This window comes from Macaca fascicularis, chromosome 6, assembly GCF_037993035.2.
Source record: "Macaca fascicularis isolate 582-1 chromosome 6, T2T-MFA8v1.1".
Lineage (NCBI taxonomy): Eukaryota > Metazoa > Chordata > Mammalia > Primates > Cercopithecidae > Macaca > Macaca fascicularis.
In genome coordinates, this window is record NC_088380.1 from 138966893 (window position 1) to 138979445 (window position 12553).

A 12553-nucleotide genomic window follows, 5' to 3' on the forward strand; every position below is an offset into this window, starting at 1 on the left:
AGCTTGCAGTGAGCTGAGATGGCACCACTGCACTCCAGCCTGGGCAACAGAACGAGACTCCGTCTCAAAAAAAAAAAAAAAAAAAAAATTCGTCTCTGGTGATGGAAGTTAGAACAGAGGTCCCGACAGGGAGGGGCATGAGGGGGCCCCCTGTGGTCAGAAGTATTCTGTCTCAGTGCAACTCAAAGTATTGCAATTGCCAGCCACCTTGCCATTCTCCCCCACTGGCTCCTGGATGATAAGGATAAGGGTGCACCTTTGTCTGAACCACAGTGCCTAGCACAGCCCCCGCCATGTAGAGCAGATCCTCAGTGGATGTTTACTCAAAGAATGAGCAAATTGCGCCAGGTGCGGTGGCTTACTCCTGTAAACCCAGTACTTTGGGAGGTCAAGGTGGGCGGATCACTTGAGGCCAGGAGTTCAAGACCGAGACCAGCCTGGCCAACATCTCTACTAAAAATACAAAAATTAGCCAGGCATAGTGGCATGGGCCTGTAATCCCAGCTACTTGGGAGGCTAAGGTGGGAAGATGGCATGAGCCCAGGAGTCAGAGGTTGCAGTGAGCCAAGATCATGCCACTGCACTCCAGGCTGGGCGACAGAGCAAGACCTTGTTTCAAAAATACAAAATAAAAAAGAATGAGTGAAGTACGACATGGCCTTTATAGAGTAACATTTGTGTGTTAGAGGGGAATCGGTGTGGGAAGGCAGTTAACAACTGCTCAAAGTTTACTATAAAACAAAGCAGAAAATACATGCTGCAAAGGAGAAGCAGAAATGAAGGTCTTTCGCTAGAATGGGGGATGGGGTGACAAAGGTGCTGTCAGTTCGAGGAAGAGGCCTTCACAAGTAATTGGGGGACTATGGGGGCTCCCCGAAAGAGATGGTATTGAGCTGAACTTCGAAAGGTGGTTGAGATTACAATAGGCAGAAAATGGCTGAGAAGGGCAACCTGGGCTCAGAGAATGACTCACCCAGTGGTTCTCAAACTTTAGTGCAACCAGAGTCACCTAGACTTGTTAAAACACAGTTTGCTGGGTCTCACCCCACAGGCTCCAATCCAGGAGGTCTAACAAGTCCCAGGTGATGCTGATGCTGCTGGTCTGAGGACTATTCTTTAAGAACCCCTGGTTTAAGCCAAAGCCAGCCTGTCCAGTCAACTGCACCTCCCTTTGGGCACTGTGTTAAGTGAGTGAAGGTCAAGATGAGAGGCAGGTGTGGACAGGTGGAGTGGGCCAGAGTCTGAGACCTTTGGCTACTGTCTGGGGAGTTTAGGCCTAATTCTGTGAACTTAATTTAGGGCCTCAATAGATGGACATGGTATAATGACCTGGTCTCTAGGGATGTCCCACTCCAGGGTTTATGACATCCTCTACCTGAAGCTTACAGCTGTACACACAGGCAGGTGATAAGTTCATACTGAGTTTGGTCCTACAGAGACAAGCCCTGCACTGTCCTCCACAGCATACCTGCCAAGGGAGACACAGTTTATACTGACAGACTGAAGCGATTCAAACAAGGCACTATTTTAAATGTGCAGCATCAGGATTATTTGTAGCCATGCATGCAATGGAGATGGCAGGTGGAAGAGGAATCAGCCAATCTGACCATTCAGGCAAAAGCAGCATTTTGGTCTCAATAAAGAGATAATTGGTCTGTTTTGTTTGTTTGTTTGTTTGTTTTTTCTCATATTCTAGGTCCCTCCCAGATTCCCAGGGGCAAGGATTTATACCACATCCCCAGTCCATTTTTTCACTAGGGAAGCACCTAGATCCAGGTAGTTTCCTCCAAGTGGTGTCTCTTTGGCTAAGAAAGGGAGAGTGCGCTGGGAGCGGTGGCTCATGCCTGTAATCCCAGCACTTTGGGAGACCGAGACAGGAGAATCACCCGAGGTTACGAGTTTGAGACCAGCCTGGCCAACATAGCAAAACCCCATCTCTACTAAAAATACAAAAATTAGCCAGGCGTGGTAGTGCCTTCCTATAATCCCAGCTACTCGGGAGGCTGAGGCCAGAGAATCAATTGAACCCAGGAGGTGAAGTTTGCAGTGAGCCGAGATCGTGCCACTGCACTCCAACCTGGGCAATAAGTGAGACTCCATCTCAAAAAAAAAAGGAAGGAAGAAAGAAAGGAGGGAGTGCCGGAGGGAGAGTTCATTGCCTGGGGAGGGAGCACCCTCTATGGATGCTATGGATATCCTTGTCAGAACCATCCTGGTCAGGACACACTGGACATTGGCCATTTCCCTGATGACCCAGACATGCAAGGCGGATGCTATCTGTCATCCTGTATACTGGCTTTGGTTACACCTTCAATAAGCTGTACTTACTATCAATTCTCTGTAAAGTAGTCTACTGGTTGTGGTAGAGACACCAGGATGGATCAGCCATGGACCCATCCTCCAGAAACATACAACATAATAAGAGGTGGGCGACATTAAAACCCTCCTACCTGGTGCCTGTTCCCTCCCTCTGCATCCCTGGCTTGAGTCTAGCTGCTTCTTCTCCCTAACGCCCTGATGCTGGAGGCTGGGAGCTCTCACTCATTCAGCCTTCACCTCAGCAGGTATCGCAGGGGTCCTGGGCTCACAGGGGTGAGTGCATCAAGATGCGTGTGGTCTGGTAGGGAGCCTTCCTGCCCCATAGCTGGAGATAGGCCAGCTCCTGAGCAGGTGCTCTACAGCCATCATCCTGCTGCTGGGGCCACAATAGTCAACTCTGGGCTGCAGATCCCCAGTCCCCTTGCTGACTGGGCTCCACACCGGTAGAGGGAACCTGGGGGCCCCCTTTGCCTCAGCCTATGCCAAACTAGAGGCCTCTGGGGGTCACAGCTGCTGCATGCACGATGATCCATGGGGAGACAGAATGGGGCTGAGGTGAGTGCAGTGCCCTGCTGCCTCCCCAGGCACCTTGTTCCTCTCGAAGCTCTGCCTGCCTTTTTCCTCAGGGACATGAGAATTGGCTCGCTTCCTTCTCACCACCAACTCCCTTTTGCAAGAGAATCATCTAGAATAGAGCTGTTGGTCAAACTGTGAAATATTTGAAGACATTCATTCTGAGCCAAATATGAGTAACCAATGGCCTGTGAGATAGCCCATAGGAGATCCTGAGAGCATGTGCCCAAAGTGGTCAGGCCACAGTTTGGTTTTATACATTTTAGGGAGATATAGCCATCAATCAATGCATGTAAGATGTACATTGGTTCTGTCCAAAAAAGCAGGATAACTAGGTTGGGGGGTGGGGGTGGTTTCAAGTAATAGATGGATTCAAAGATTTTTCTGATTGACAATTGGTTGAAAGAGTTATTATCAATAGAAAGCAACAGAAAGGAATGTCTGGGTTATTATAAGGGGCCATGGAGACCAAGGTTTTTGTTTTTTGTTTTTTTGTTTTCTTTTTTTTTTTTTTTTTTTTTTTTTGAGGCAGTGTCTCGCTCTGTTGCCCAGGTTGGAGTGCAGTGGTGCAATCTCGGCTCACTGCAAGCTCCACCTCCCAGGTTCACGCCATTCTCCTGCCTCAGCTTCCTGAGTAACTGGGACTACAGGCGCCCGCCACCACGCCCAGCTAATCTTTTGTGTTTTTAGCAGAGACGAGGTTTCACCTCGTTAGCCAGGATAGTTTTGATCTCCTGACCTTGTGATCCACTGGCCTCTGTCTCCCAAAGTGCTGGGATTACAGGTGTGAGCCACTGCCCAGCTGGGGACCAAGGTTTTATTATGCAAATGAAGCCTCCAGGTAGCAGGCTTCAGAGAGAATGGATTGTAAATATCTCTTATCAGTCTTAAAGAGTCAGTAATTCCAAAAGGGAAGAGGGTATAATCAGGCATGTCTGGCTCCCCCTTCCCATCATGGCCTGAACGAGTTTTTCAGGTTAACTTTGGAATGCCCTTGGCTGATAGGAGGGGTCTATTCAGACGGTTGGGGGTGCCTTGGAATTTTATTTTTGGTTTACAGAGCACAGGCCCAGAAATGAGAACCAGGTTTAGGTCTTGCTCTCCTACTCTCCACTGTGTGACTTGGGCAAGTCATCTAATCTTTCTAAGCCTCAGTTTTCTCATTTGTAGAATGGAAATAATGCCCTTGCTTACTTCATAGTGTCACTCAGAGGCACAGACGATGGAGAGGCAAAATTCTTGTCTTTAACTGCCCTGAAGCTTCAGGGAGGAGTTGGACAAGTACACACACAATGTGTTGCGTACTACACCAGAGGTATGTCTGGGGTGTGGTAGTAGCAGAGTGGAGGTAAACCAGTTCTGCCCAGGAGGAGACTGCAAAGCATGGGGCCTGGTGGAAGTAGCCCTCCAGGGCTTTGGGCTCTAATGTTTCTTAAACAGTGGAGTGTTAACTGTATTAAGTTTCATTTAGTCCCCACAACAAACCTGTGAGATAGGTGTCATCCATTTTACGTATGAGCAGCTGAGGCTCAGAAAGGATCATGCATTGGCTTGGCCTGGTATTTATAGAGCCCCTATTGAATGCTAAGGGGCGCAAATCTAAGTTCCTTCCTTGTGGAGCTCACATTCCACAGGTGAAGTCACTTGCCCAAGACGAGGCTGGAATGTCAGAGCCAGGATTCAAACCCTCATCTGGTGGCTTCTTACCTCACCCTAGAACTCACTAGCCCTCAGGACGTCCTCTTACAGGGAGCATAGACTGTCTCTGCCAGCCCCTGTGGGGAATTTGAGGATTTAAGGGCAAGGCTGGGTCAGGGATAGGAGAGGCCCTGCTATTCCTATGGAACCTTCTGTTTCCCGAGCATTCCCTGGCAGCCCCTCCCCAAAGAAAGATTGAAGGCCTGACCGTGCCAATGTTTTCCCCAGGGAGGCAGGGCAGGAGAAGCTTCCCCAGGGGATTTCAAGGGAGGATGGAGGTGGTCTCTGTTCTGGGGTCAGAGAGTGACACCCTCTTCCTGCTGAGGTGGGGAATCCCCTTGGATTTCTCTGGGTTTATGGGAGAGGCCTATTGTTTTCTTACTGATCAGGGCCTCAGGGGAGGAAAACTCAAGACCTGGCACATCATAGGACTAAATCAGCCTCTGGCATCTGAGTGGCTCCTTAGGCTTGCGGCTCATTCCTGCCCTCTCATGCCCTCAGCCTCAGGCTGCCGAGGGACCCGTGTCACTGCCACTGGACAGTGATATTTTGTTTTAACTCAAGGAAATAAGAGATTGGCAAACCCCCTTCTCCAAGGAAAAAAATGCAGGATTGTTCATTAGAGCATTTGCTCGTAGTGAAAATCATAGGAAACAATGTAAATGGCCAATGTTTAGGAATTAAATAAAATGTGGTAAAAATGTACATGTAATGAAATACTTTTAATGCAGCCATTAAAACTCATTATGTAGAAGAAAATTAATTTCATGAGAAGAGTGCTTTATAACAGATTTAGTCAAAATTCAGATCATAAAACACAATGTACACAATCTCATTTTTAACCCAAGGAAATAAGAAAAAAAATACCTATATGTGTGCATAGAAGAATGTCCAGAAGGATGCATCCAAAGTTAATTGTAGTTATTTCTGGGTAGTAGAATTATACGTTTTCTCCTGTTTTCAATATTTCCAAGTTTCCTTCAGTGAAAATGCATGTATTTTGTAATCATGGATAAAAAGTTCCCACAGTGTGTATTGGCGAGAGAAGGATTGTTTCCTTTTGGCTTTGCACTTAGATAGCCCAAGGCCTTGGCCTTGTTCCAGGAGTGCAGATATTGTAGAAGCCACCGGGAAGACTGGGAGCAGTAGAAGAGAGGCCAGCTTAAGGAGAATAAACTGGGCATTGCTGTCCAGGTGTCATCCTAAATGTCACCTCCCAGAAAGGCACCTGACCACACAACCTGGCCAAAGGAGGTCACTCCCACACTTACTCTTTACATTTCACCCCAGCTTGCTGTCTTCATAGCACCCGTCCGCATCTGAAGTTATCTGCCTGCGTATCCATTTCCTTGGTGATTATTTATCTCCTCCACAGAAGGCAAGCTCTCCAAGAGCAGAGTCCCTGTCTGTCTTGCTCACTTACTTCTCATCAGGAGAAAGCCAGATCTTGGTCAACAAGCATCTGAGGACTTGCTCAGCAGCCCCAAGCTATGGGCATTTATCCTAAGGCTACACACAGCAGTGAGAAAAAGGAAATAACTTCTTAGGAATCTAGAAACAGGTGGAGAGCTGGCTTATAGGACCACACCTGGGTGGCGCTTAGCAACCTGGAGGACCTGGCGCAGTGTTAGTAACAACAGTGGCCACGTACACGTGTTGAGGAAGTACCAGCTTTGTGTTTTCTCTTAAGGTAGAACCAATGTAGGTTAGATCCCTCTCCCTCTGCTTCCAGCCCCCCTCCTGCCACCAGCCAACTCTATCACTCAGCTGCCAACTTCAGCTCCTCTCTTTAGAGCCTTCTGTAGTCAGGTTCTCACTTCAGCCATTCCACTGAATCATCCCTGACCAGGATACCTGTGACTCCAAGAAGCTATATCTCTGTCTTCATATTATTAAATAGTTGACCTGTCGTAGTGGACTATGCCATCCTCCTCAGAAGTCTTTCTCCAGGTTTCCCTCCTACTGTACTTGCTAGTGCTTTTCAGTCTCTTTCGCTGAGCTACTGAATGGGGCTCAGCCCTTGTACAGCTTCCCTATTTTTTTATTTTATTTTATTTTTTTATTTTTTTTTGAGACAGAGTCTTGCTCTGTCACCCAGGCTGGAGTGCAATGGCATAATCTCCGCTCCCTGCAACTGCCACCTCCCAGGTTTAAGTGATTCTCCTGCCTCAGCCTCCCGAGTAGCTGGGGTTACAGACACCCACCACCACGCCCAGCTAATTTTTGTATTTTTAGTGGAGACGGAGTTTAACCAGGTTGGTCATGCTGGTCGCAAACTCCTGACCTCAGGTGATCCACCCGCCTTGGCCTCCCAAAGTGCTGGGATTACAGGTGTGAGCCACTGCACCCAGCTGACAGCTTCCCTAATGACATCCACCCTCTTGGTGATCTCATCCTGTGTCACAGCTTTAAAGAACTATGTGCTGAGCACTCACAAGTACTCATTTCCAGCCTGGACCTCTCCCCAGACTCACAGTTCCACCTGCCTACAGTCTTCTCCACTTAAGTGCCTAAAAGGCATCTCACACTTACGTCCAAAACCACATTCCTTATCTTCCCACAAAACATGCTCCATCTGTAGGCTTCCATTCAGAAAATGGCAATTCCATCCTCCCAGATGCTCAGGCCAAAACTGGGAATCTTCCTGCTACTCCCAGCCAACTCTGTCCTGTAGTTCACAGCTTCACCTCCTTTCTTTTTAACCTGCCCCAGTCAGGTTCTAACCCCATTCTTTTTAATCTCTCACTTCCAATCCATCAGCAAATCCTCCATGCTACTGCTCTGGTCCAAGCCACCATTGTCTCTTGCTGAGATTTCTGCCACAGCCTCCTAACTGGTTATACTCTTTCTCTCAGTTTATTCTCAACACAGCATCCAGAGTGATCCTGTTAAAATGTGAGTCACATCATGTCACTTCTCTGTAAAAAACCCTCTAGTGGCTCCTGTCTCGGAATCAGAGCCCAGGTTCACACAAGGACCTCCCTTGAATGCTGTGAATACTGTGGAGCCTCTCGCTACCTCTCTGATCCCTCTCCTACTTCTCCCTTATTCGTTCTGGCTGCACCACCCTCCTCACTGATCTGTTAACACGTCAGACAGGCCCTCACTGCCACGCTGTTGCACTTGCCATTCCCTCCACCTGGCAAGCTTCTTCCCCATTAATTCTCAGGGCTTATGTCCTCACTCTTTTCAGGTAACTTTGTTCATAATTTACCTTCTCAGGTGTCTAGCCTTCTCTGGACACACATTTTATAATTTTGACACCCCTTCTCACCTTCTGCCCCAATATTCCCTACCCCTCTCTCCTGCCTTATTTTTTCTCCCTAGGACTTACCACTTCTGATTCCTATATTTTTAATTTATGTATTTTGTTAGTTTTTGGTCTCTTCACTACAACCACTCCCCACCCTGCCGTCCGGTAGACTGCAGGCTCCCTGAGGGCAGGGTGTTAACCTTTTTTGTCCAATGCTGTATTCCCAGAGCCCTAGGACAGTGCCTGGCATATATAGGTGCTCAGTAAATAGCTGATGAATATCCATGAAAATGAATGAGGGACAACTTATTTTTTATACAAGGCCTTGAGACAAAATGGAAAGGGCACTGAGGTTTCTGCCAGTATAGGAGCATTAACAGACCAAATGAGAAAGAAACCCTCTGAGTGGAGAATGCACCTGGGTGGAAGCTTGTGCCTGTGTCTGCCCTGGGCCAGCATGCTGCCAACTCATACCTCAGTGGCTTTCAAAGAACTCGCCACAGATGGGCTCTCATCTTTCAACTTCCATCCAGGCTGACTTTGTTCAAAGGCCCACCTTCAGTGCCCTGTTTCAATCATTTACTTTCCTTGTTTTTTGCAGGTACCAGAGTTTGTAGCCCATTGGAGGAAAACACATCAAGGTAAGAAAACAGTAAGACCACGTCTTGTTTGGGACTTCCCAACCCAGCCTTGGAAACTGTCCAAGGAGGACCAGGGTGCTAAGTGGTGGCAGCTGGATAAAGGGAAGGCCCAAGAGACTTTGTGTTGACTTCCTGGATAGAGTGAGAGTCCTGGGGACAGCGAGGCAGCTCAGTATAGTCAGTGATGGCTGTGAGGTCTTTAGACTCAGGAAGACAGTGTTTCACTTGGGAAAATATGGCAGCCTCCCCCAAGCCAGTTGGTTGTGGGCCCACAGCATGGCTCTCCTGCCCTGCCTTCCCTACCTCCTTCTGGGTTTCCCCTTCCTCACTTGCCCAGATGTGCTGCCTGGCCCACTGAAGGCATAGCAGGTTTCTGCAGAGGGTCTAGGGCTTTCTTCTGAGATGGAGTCTCACTCTGTCGCCAGACTAAAGCACAGTGGTGCAATCTCGGCTCACTGCAACCTCCGCCTCCCGGGTTCAAGCGATTCTACTGCCTCAGCCTCCCAAATAGCTGGGACTACAGGCACACACCACCATGCCCAGCCAATTTTTGTATTTTTAGTAGAGACGGGGTTTCACCATGTTGGCCAGGATGGTCTCGATCTCTTGATCTCATGATCTGCCCACCTCGGCCTCCCAAAGTGCTGGGATTACAGGCATGAGCCACCGCACCTGATCTTTTTTTTTTTTTTTTTTTTTTTTAAGCAAGACTGGTTTAGTTCAAAAGGTGTATACTAAGATCTTCCTAGTATAGGGCTTCTCTGATTCTGTGTTTAATCTCAGTCCAAATTTTGTTAAGATCCTCAGCAAATAAATGGATGTGGGAAATGTGTGATTGGGAGAGAGGCAGCTTTTAAAAATGTGTCTGGCTTTTGACCATGCAATTTCACTTTCCAGAATTTATTCTAGGAAAATACTCATACTTGTGCAAAGTTTATGTACAAAGATAGTTATAACTGCATTGTTTATCATTTACAAAAAGGAAACATCTGAAAGCCCAACAGAAAGGAATTGGTTATTCCACGTTGGCACATTCATACAAGGGAATGTCATTAGGCAGAATGATGAAAATATATATTGATGAGAAAGATATTTGAATGTACCATTTTTTTAAAAAAGAAATGGAAAATCTTACAAACCATTCAAGGAAAGTAACTTTGGACTCAGCCTGAAGGGTTGAAATTGAGCTTAGTCTCTTAATCAAGTTGGGAATTCAGGCAAGTAATGTGATCTCCCTGAACTTGTTTCCTGCCTGTAAATGGGGCACAATAACACCTAGCTTGTGAAGTTGGAAGGATTAAGAGAGATTAACACATCTAAAGGCCTCAGCACAGCCCAGTAGGTGATGATTGCTCAGTAGCTGGGTGCTTAGATGAGACTGTGATAGTATTTTTACCTATTTATAAGCCTGGAAACATTCTGGAAATTCATATACCAGCAGTGGAGTTTTCTGACTAATCGAATCATGGATGATTTTTAATATTTTCTTATTTTTCTACAAAGAATATCTCCTGCTTATCTAAGGATGGTATAGTTTTTTAAAAGTGACAATTTAAAAGGTTAAAAAAAAAAGTAACAATTTAAAAGGTTTAAAAAAAAAAAGTGCATTTCAGCAGGTAAGTTTGTTAAGTAATCCCTGCACAGAGCTCTAGAGAACTGAGGGAGAGGTGGGAAAGAAAGGGAATAGGAAGAATAGTGGGTAGAGGAAAAGAAGGGGAGGTCAGACCCCAGGGCTAGTGGCCAAGGAGATGCACCTCAGCGGTAACGCCGGAGCCCCAGCAAGCGTTGTATGTGTCCTCCCATCCCCTATGATTGGCACCTCCCAGGGGAGCTCCAGGTAGGAGATGGTAACCAAGGCTCATCTGTCCCAGCTTCTGCTGACAATAAATGTGTACAGCCTCTTTTAGCTGCTGAGACAGCCTGACTATAGCACATCCAGGGAGAGGCCCTGTGGCTCTAGTCCTGGGCCTGGCTCATCCACCTTTGGTAAACCCAGCATTTTTTTCCACGTCCTGAGTAGGAGAGGCAGGGCATCCTAGTGAATTCCTAGAAGTCATTCTAAAAGGATTAGCACCTCTCTTCTTTAGCAGCCCAGTAGGATCTATACCCAAGAGACAGGTCTCCCAAGCAAATACAGGCTGCCAGGAAAGGGAAATGGTGACCACCTAAGGGCTGCCATTCCTGGCTCTCATCCCCACCCACACCCCACCAACTGCCTTAGTGGCCTGTGACATCAGGAGGAACCCTTCCATGCTGATGGTGCTTATGCCCACCTATGCCAGTTCATTGAGTATTCTTAGAGAGACATGACTCTTCTATATAAGCGAATTTTCCAAATTATTAAATTTGATCCCATCACATTGCAGTTTTAAAATTGTACCCATTTTAAATTAATTTCTATTTCATCAAATTTATCAAAATAATACACAAATTCAAAATGGCTGGAAGAGTTGATTTTGAATGTTGTCACCACAAAGAAATGACAAGTGTTTAAGGTGATAGGTATGCTAATTATCCTGATTTGATCATGACACACTATATGTATGTCTAGAAACATCACACTGCACTGCAATTATTATGTGTCCATTAAAAATAAATAAAAAATAATGCATACGTGGCCGGGCGCGGTGGCTCAAGCCTGTAATCCCAGCACTTTGGGAGGCCAAGACGGGTGGATCACGAGGTCAGGAGATCGAGACCATCCTGGCTAACACGGTGAAACCCCGTCTCTACTAAAAATATTAAAAAAAACTAGCCGGGCGAGGTGGCGGGCGCCTGTAGTCCCAGCTACTCGGGAGGCTGAGGCAGGAGAATGGCGTGAACCCGGGAGGCGGAGCTTGCAGTGAGCTGAGATCTGGCCACTGCACTTCAGCCTGGGCGACAGAGTGAGACTCCATCTCTCAAAAAAAAAAAAAAAAAAAAATGCATACGTATGGTTTAAATATCAATTGTACTGAGAAGCCCATAATAAAAATCCCTTCCCCACCTTTCGCAGTTTCCCTCTCTATAGGCTGCCTCTTTCAACCATTTACTAATTTCCATTTCTGTTTATACTATTTTTTGATCTACCAATTTTAGGCATTTGTTGACTTCTTGTGGTAGATGAGGATTGAACTTTCCTACAGAACCATCCCCACTTTTCCTCCCTCCATCCTTCCAATAAGAACATAACACAATCTGTGGTTAACTCAATAGTGAGTGTGGACATATTCGTCACTGCTGAGTTATGTAGCATCTTTGAGTTCCGGAAGATTTTCTTATATTATTTCTTTAATAATTTTCTTCCCTCTGTTTTATCTGTTGGATCATCTGGATTAATGTTTTAGTTTCCTTATATTTTCTCTCCTGCTTTTCATCTCTTTGCCTTTTTGGTCTATTTTCTTGGGAAACCTTCATTGACTTCATACTCCAATCCTTCTGTTGATTTTTTTTTTTTTAATTTTGGCTTTCTTTTTCTAATATCCTAGTACTCATTCTTGTTCTGCCTATTCTTTTTCAAAAATACCACATTCTTTTTTATGCATATACTGTCTCCATCTTATTCTTCTTGAGGCACTATTTATTTTTCATTTGTCCATTTGTCTTAATAGTCTTCTAGTCTCTATTTTGTTTTTGTTTCCAACTGGAGGTGGCAGCAGTGGCGGGGCTGGTTGTTGTTGTTGTTGTTGTTGTTGTTGTTCTTCTTCTTCTTCTTCTTCTTCTTCTTCCTTCTTCTTCCTTCTTCTTCTTCTTCCTTCTTCCTCCTCCTCCTCCTTCTTCTTCTTCTTCCTCCTCCTCCTTCTTCTTCCTCCTCCTTCTTCCTCCTTCTTCCTCCCTCCTCCTCCTCCTTCTTCTTCTTCTTCTTCTCCTCCTCCTTTTTCTTCTTCCTTCTTCTTCTTTCTTCTTCTTCTCCCTTCTTCTTTCTTCTTCTCCCTCTCTCTGTCTCTCCATCTCTCCTTGTTGGAGGCTTTCCTTAAATGCCAAATATCTCAGCTATCTGCTGGTATTTATTAATGGAGCAATAAGAGGCTGAACTAAACTCTGCTTGGGCAGAATTTATCAACTGGGGTTTCACTACAGGAAGCAAGCC

The 12553-nt window shown here is 46.1% G+C and overlaps 1 protein-coding gene across 10 annotated transcripts in view; it reads left to right on the forward strand.

Annotated features, from left to right (window-relative positions):
• Positions 1-12553, forward strand: part of LOC102122672 (uncharacterized) — a 137565-nt gene that overhangs the window by 30572 nt on the left and 94440 nt on the right. For 9 of the 10 annotated variants that reach the window (XR_012414064.1, XM_045394902.2, XM_045394900.3 and 6 more), the window contains one exon: positions 8445-8484. The exons of the other annotated variant lie outside the window; for it this stretch is intronic. Coding sequence is in view for 8 of the 9 variants with exons in the window: in XM_045394902.2 (XP_045250837.2) it covers positions 8445-8484 (40 nt within the window). In the remaining variant the exon portion in view is untranslated. The remainder of the gene's footprint in view (positions 1-8444; positions 8485-12553) is intronic. 10 annotated transcript variants of the gene reach the window in all.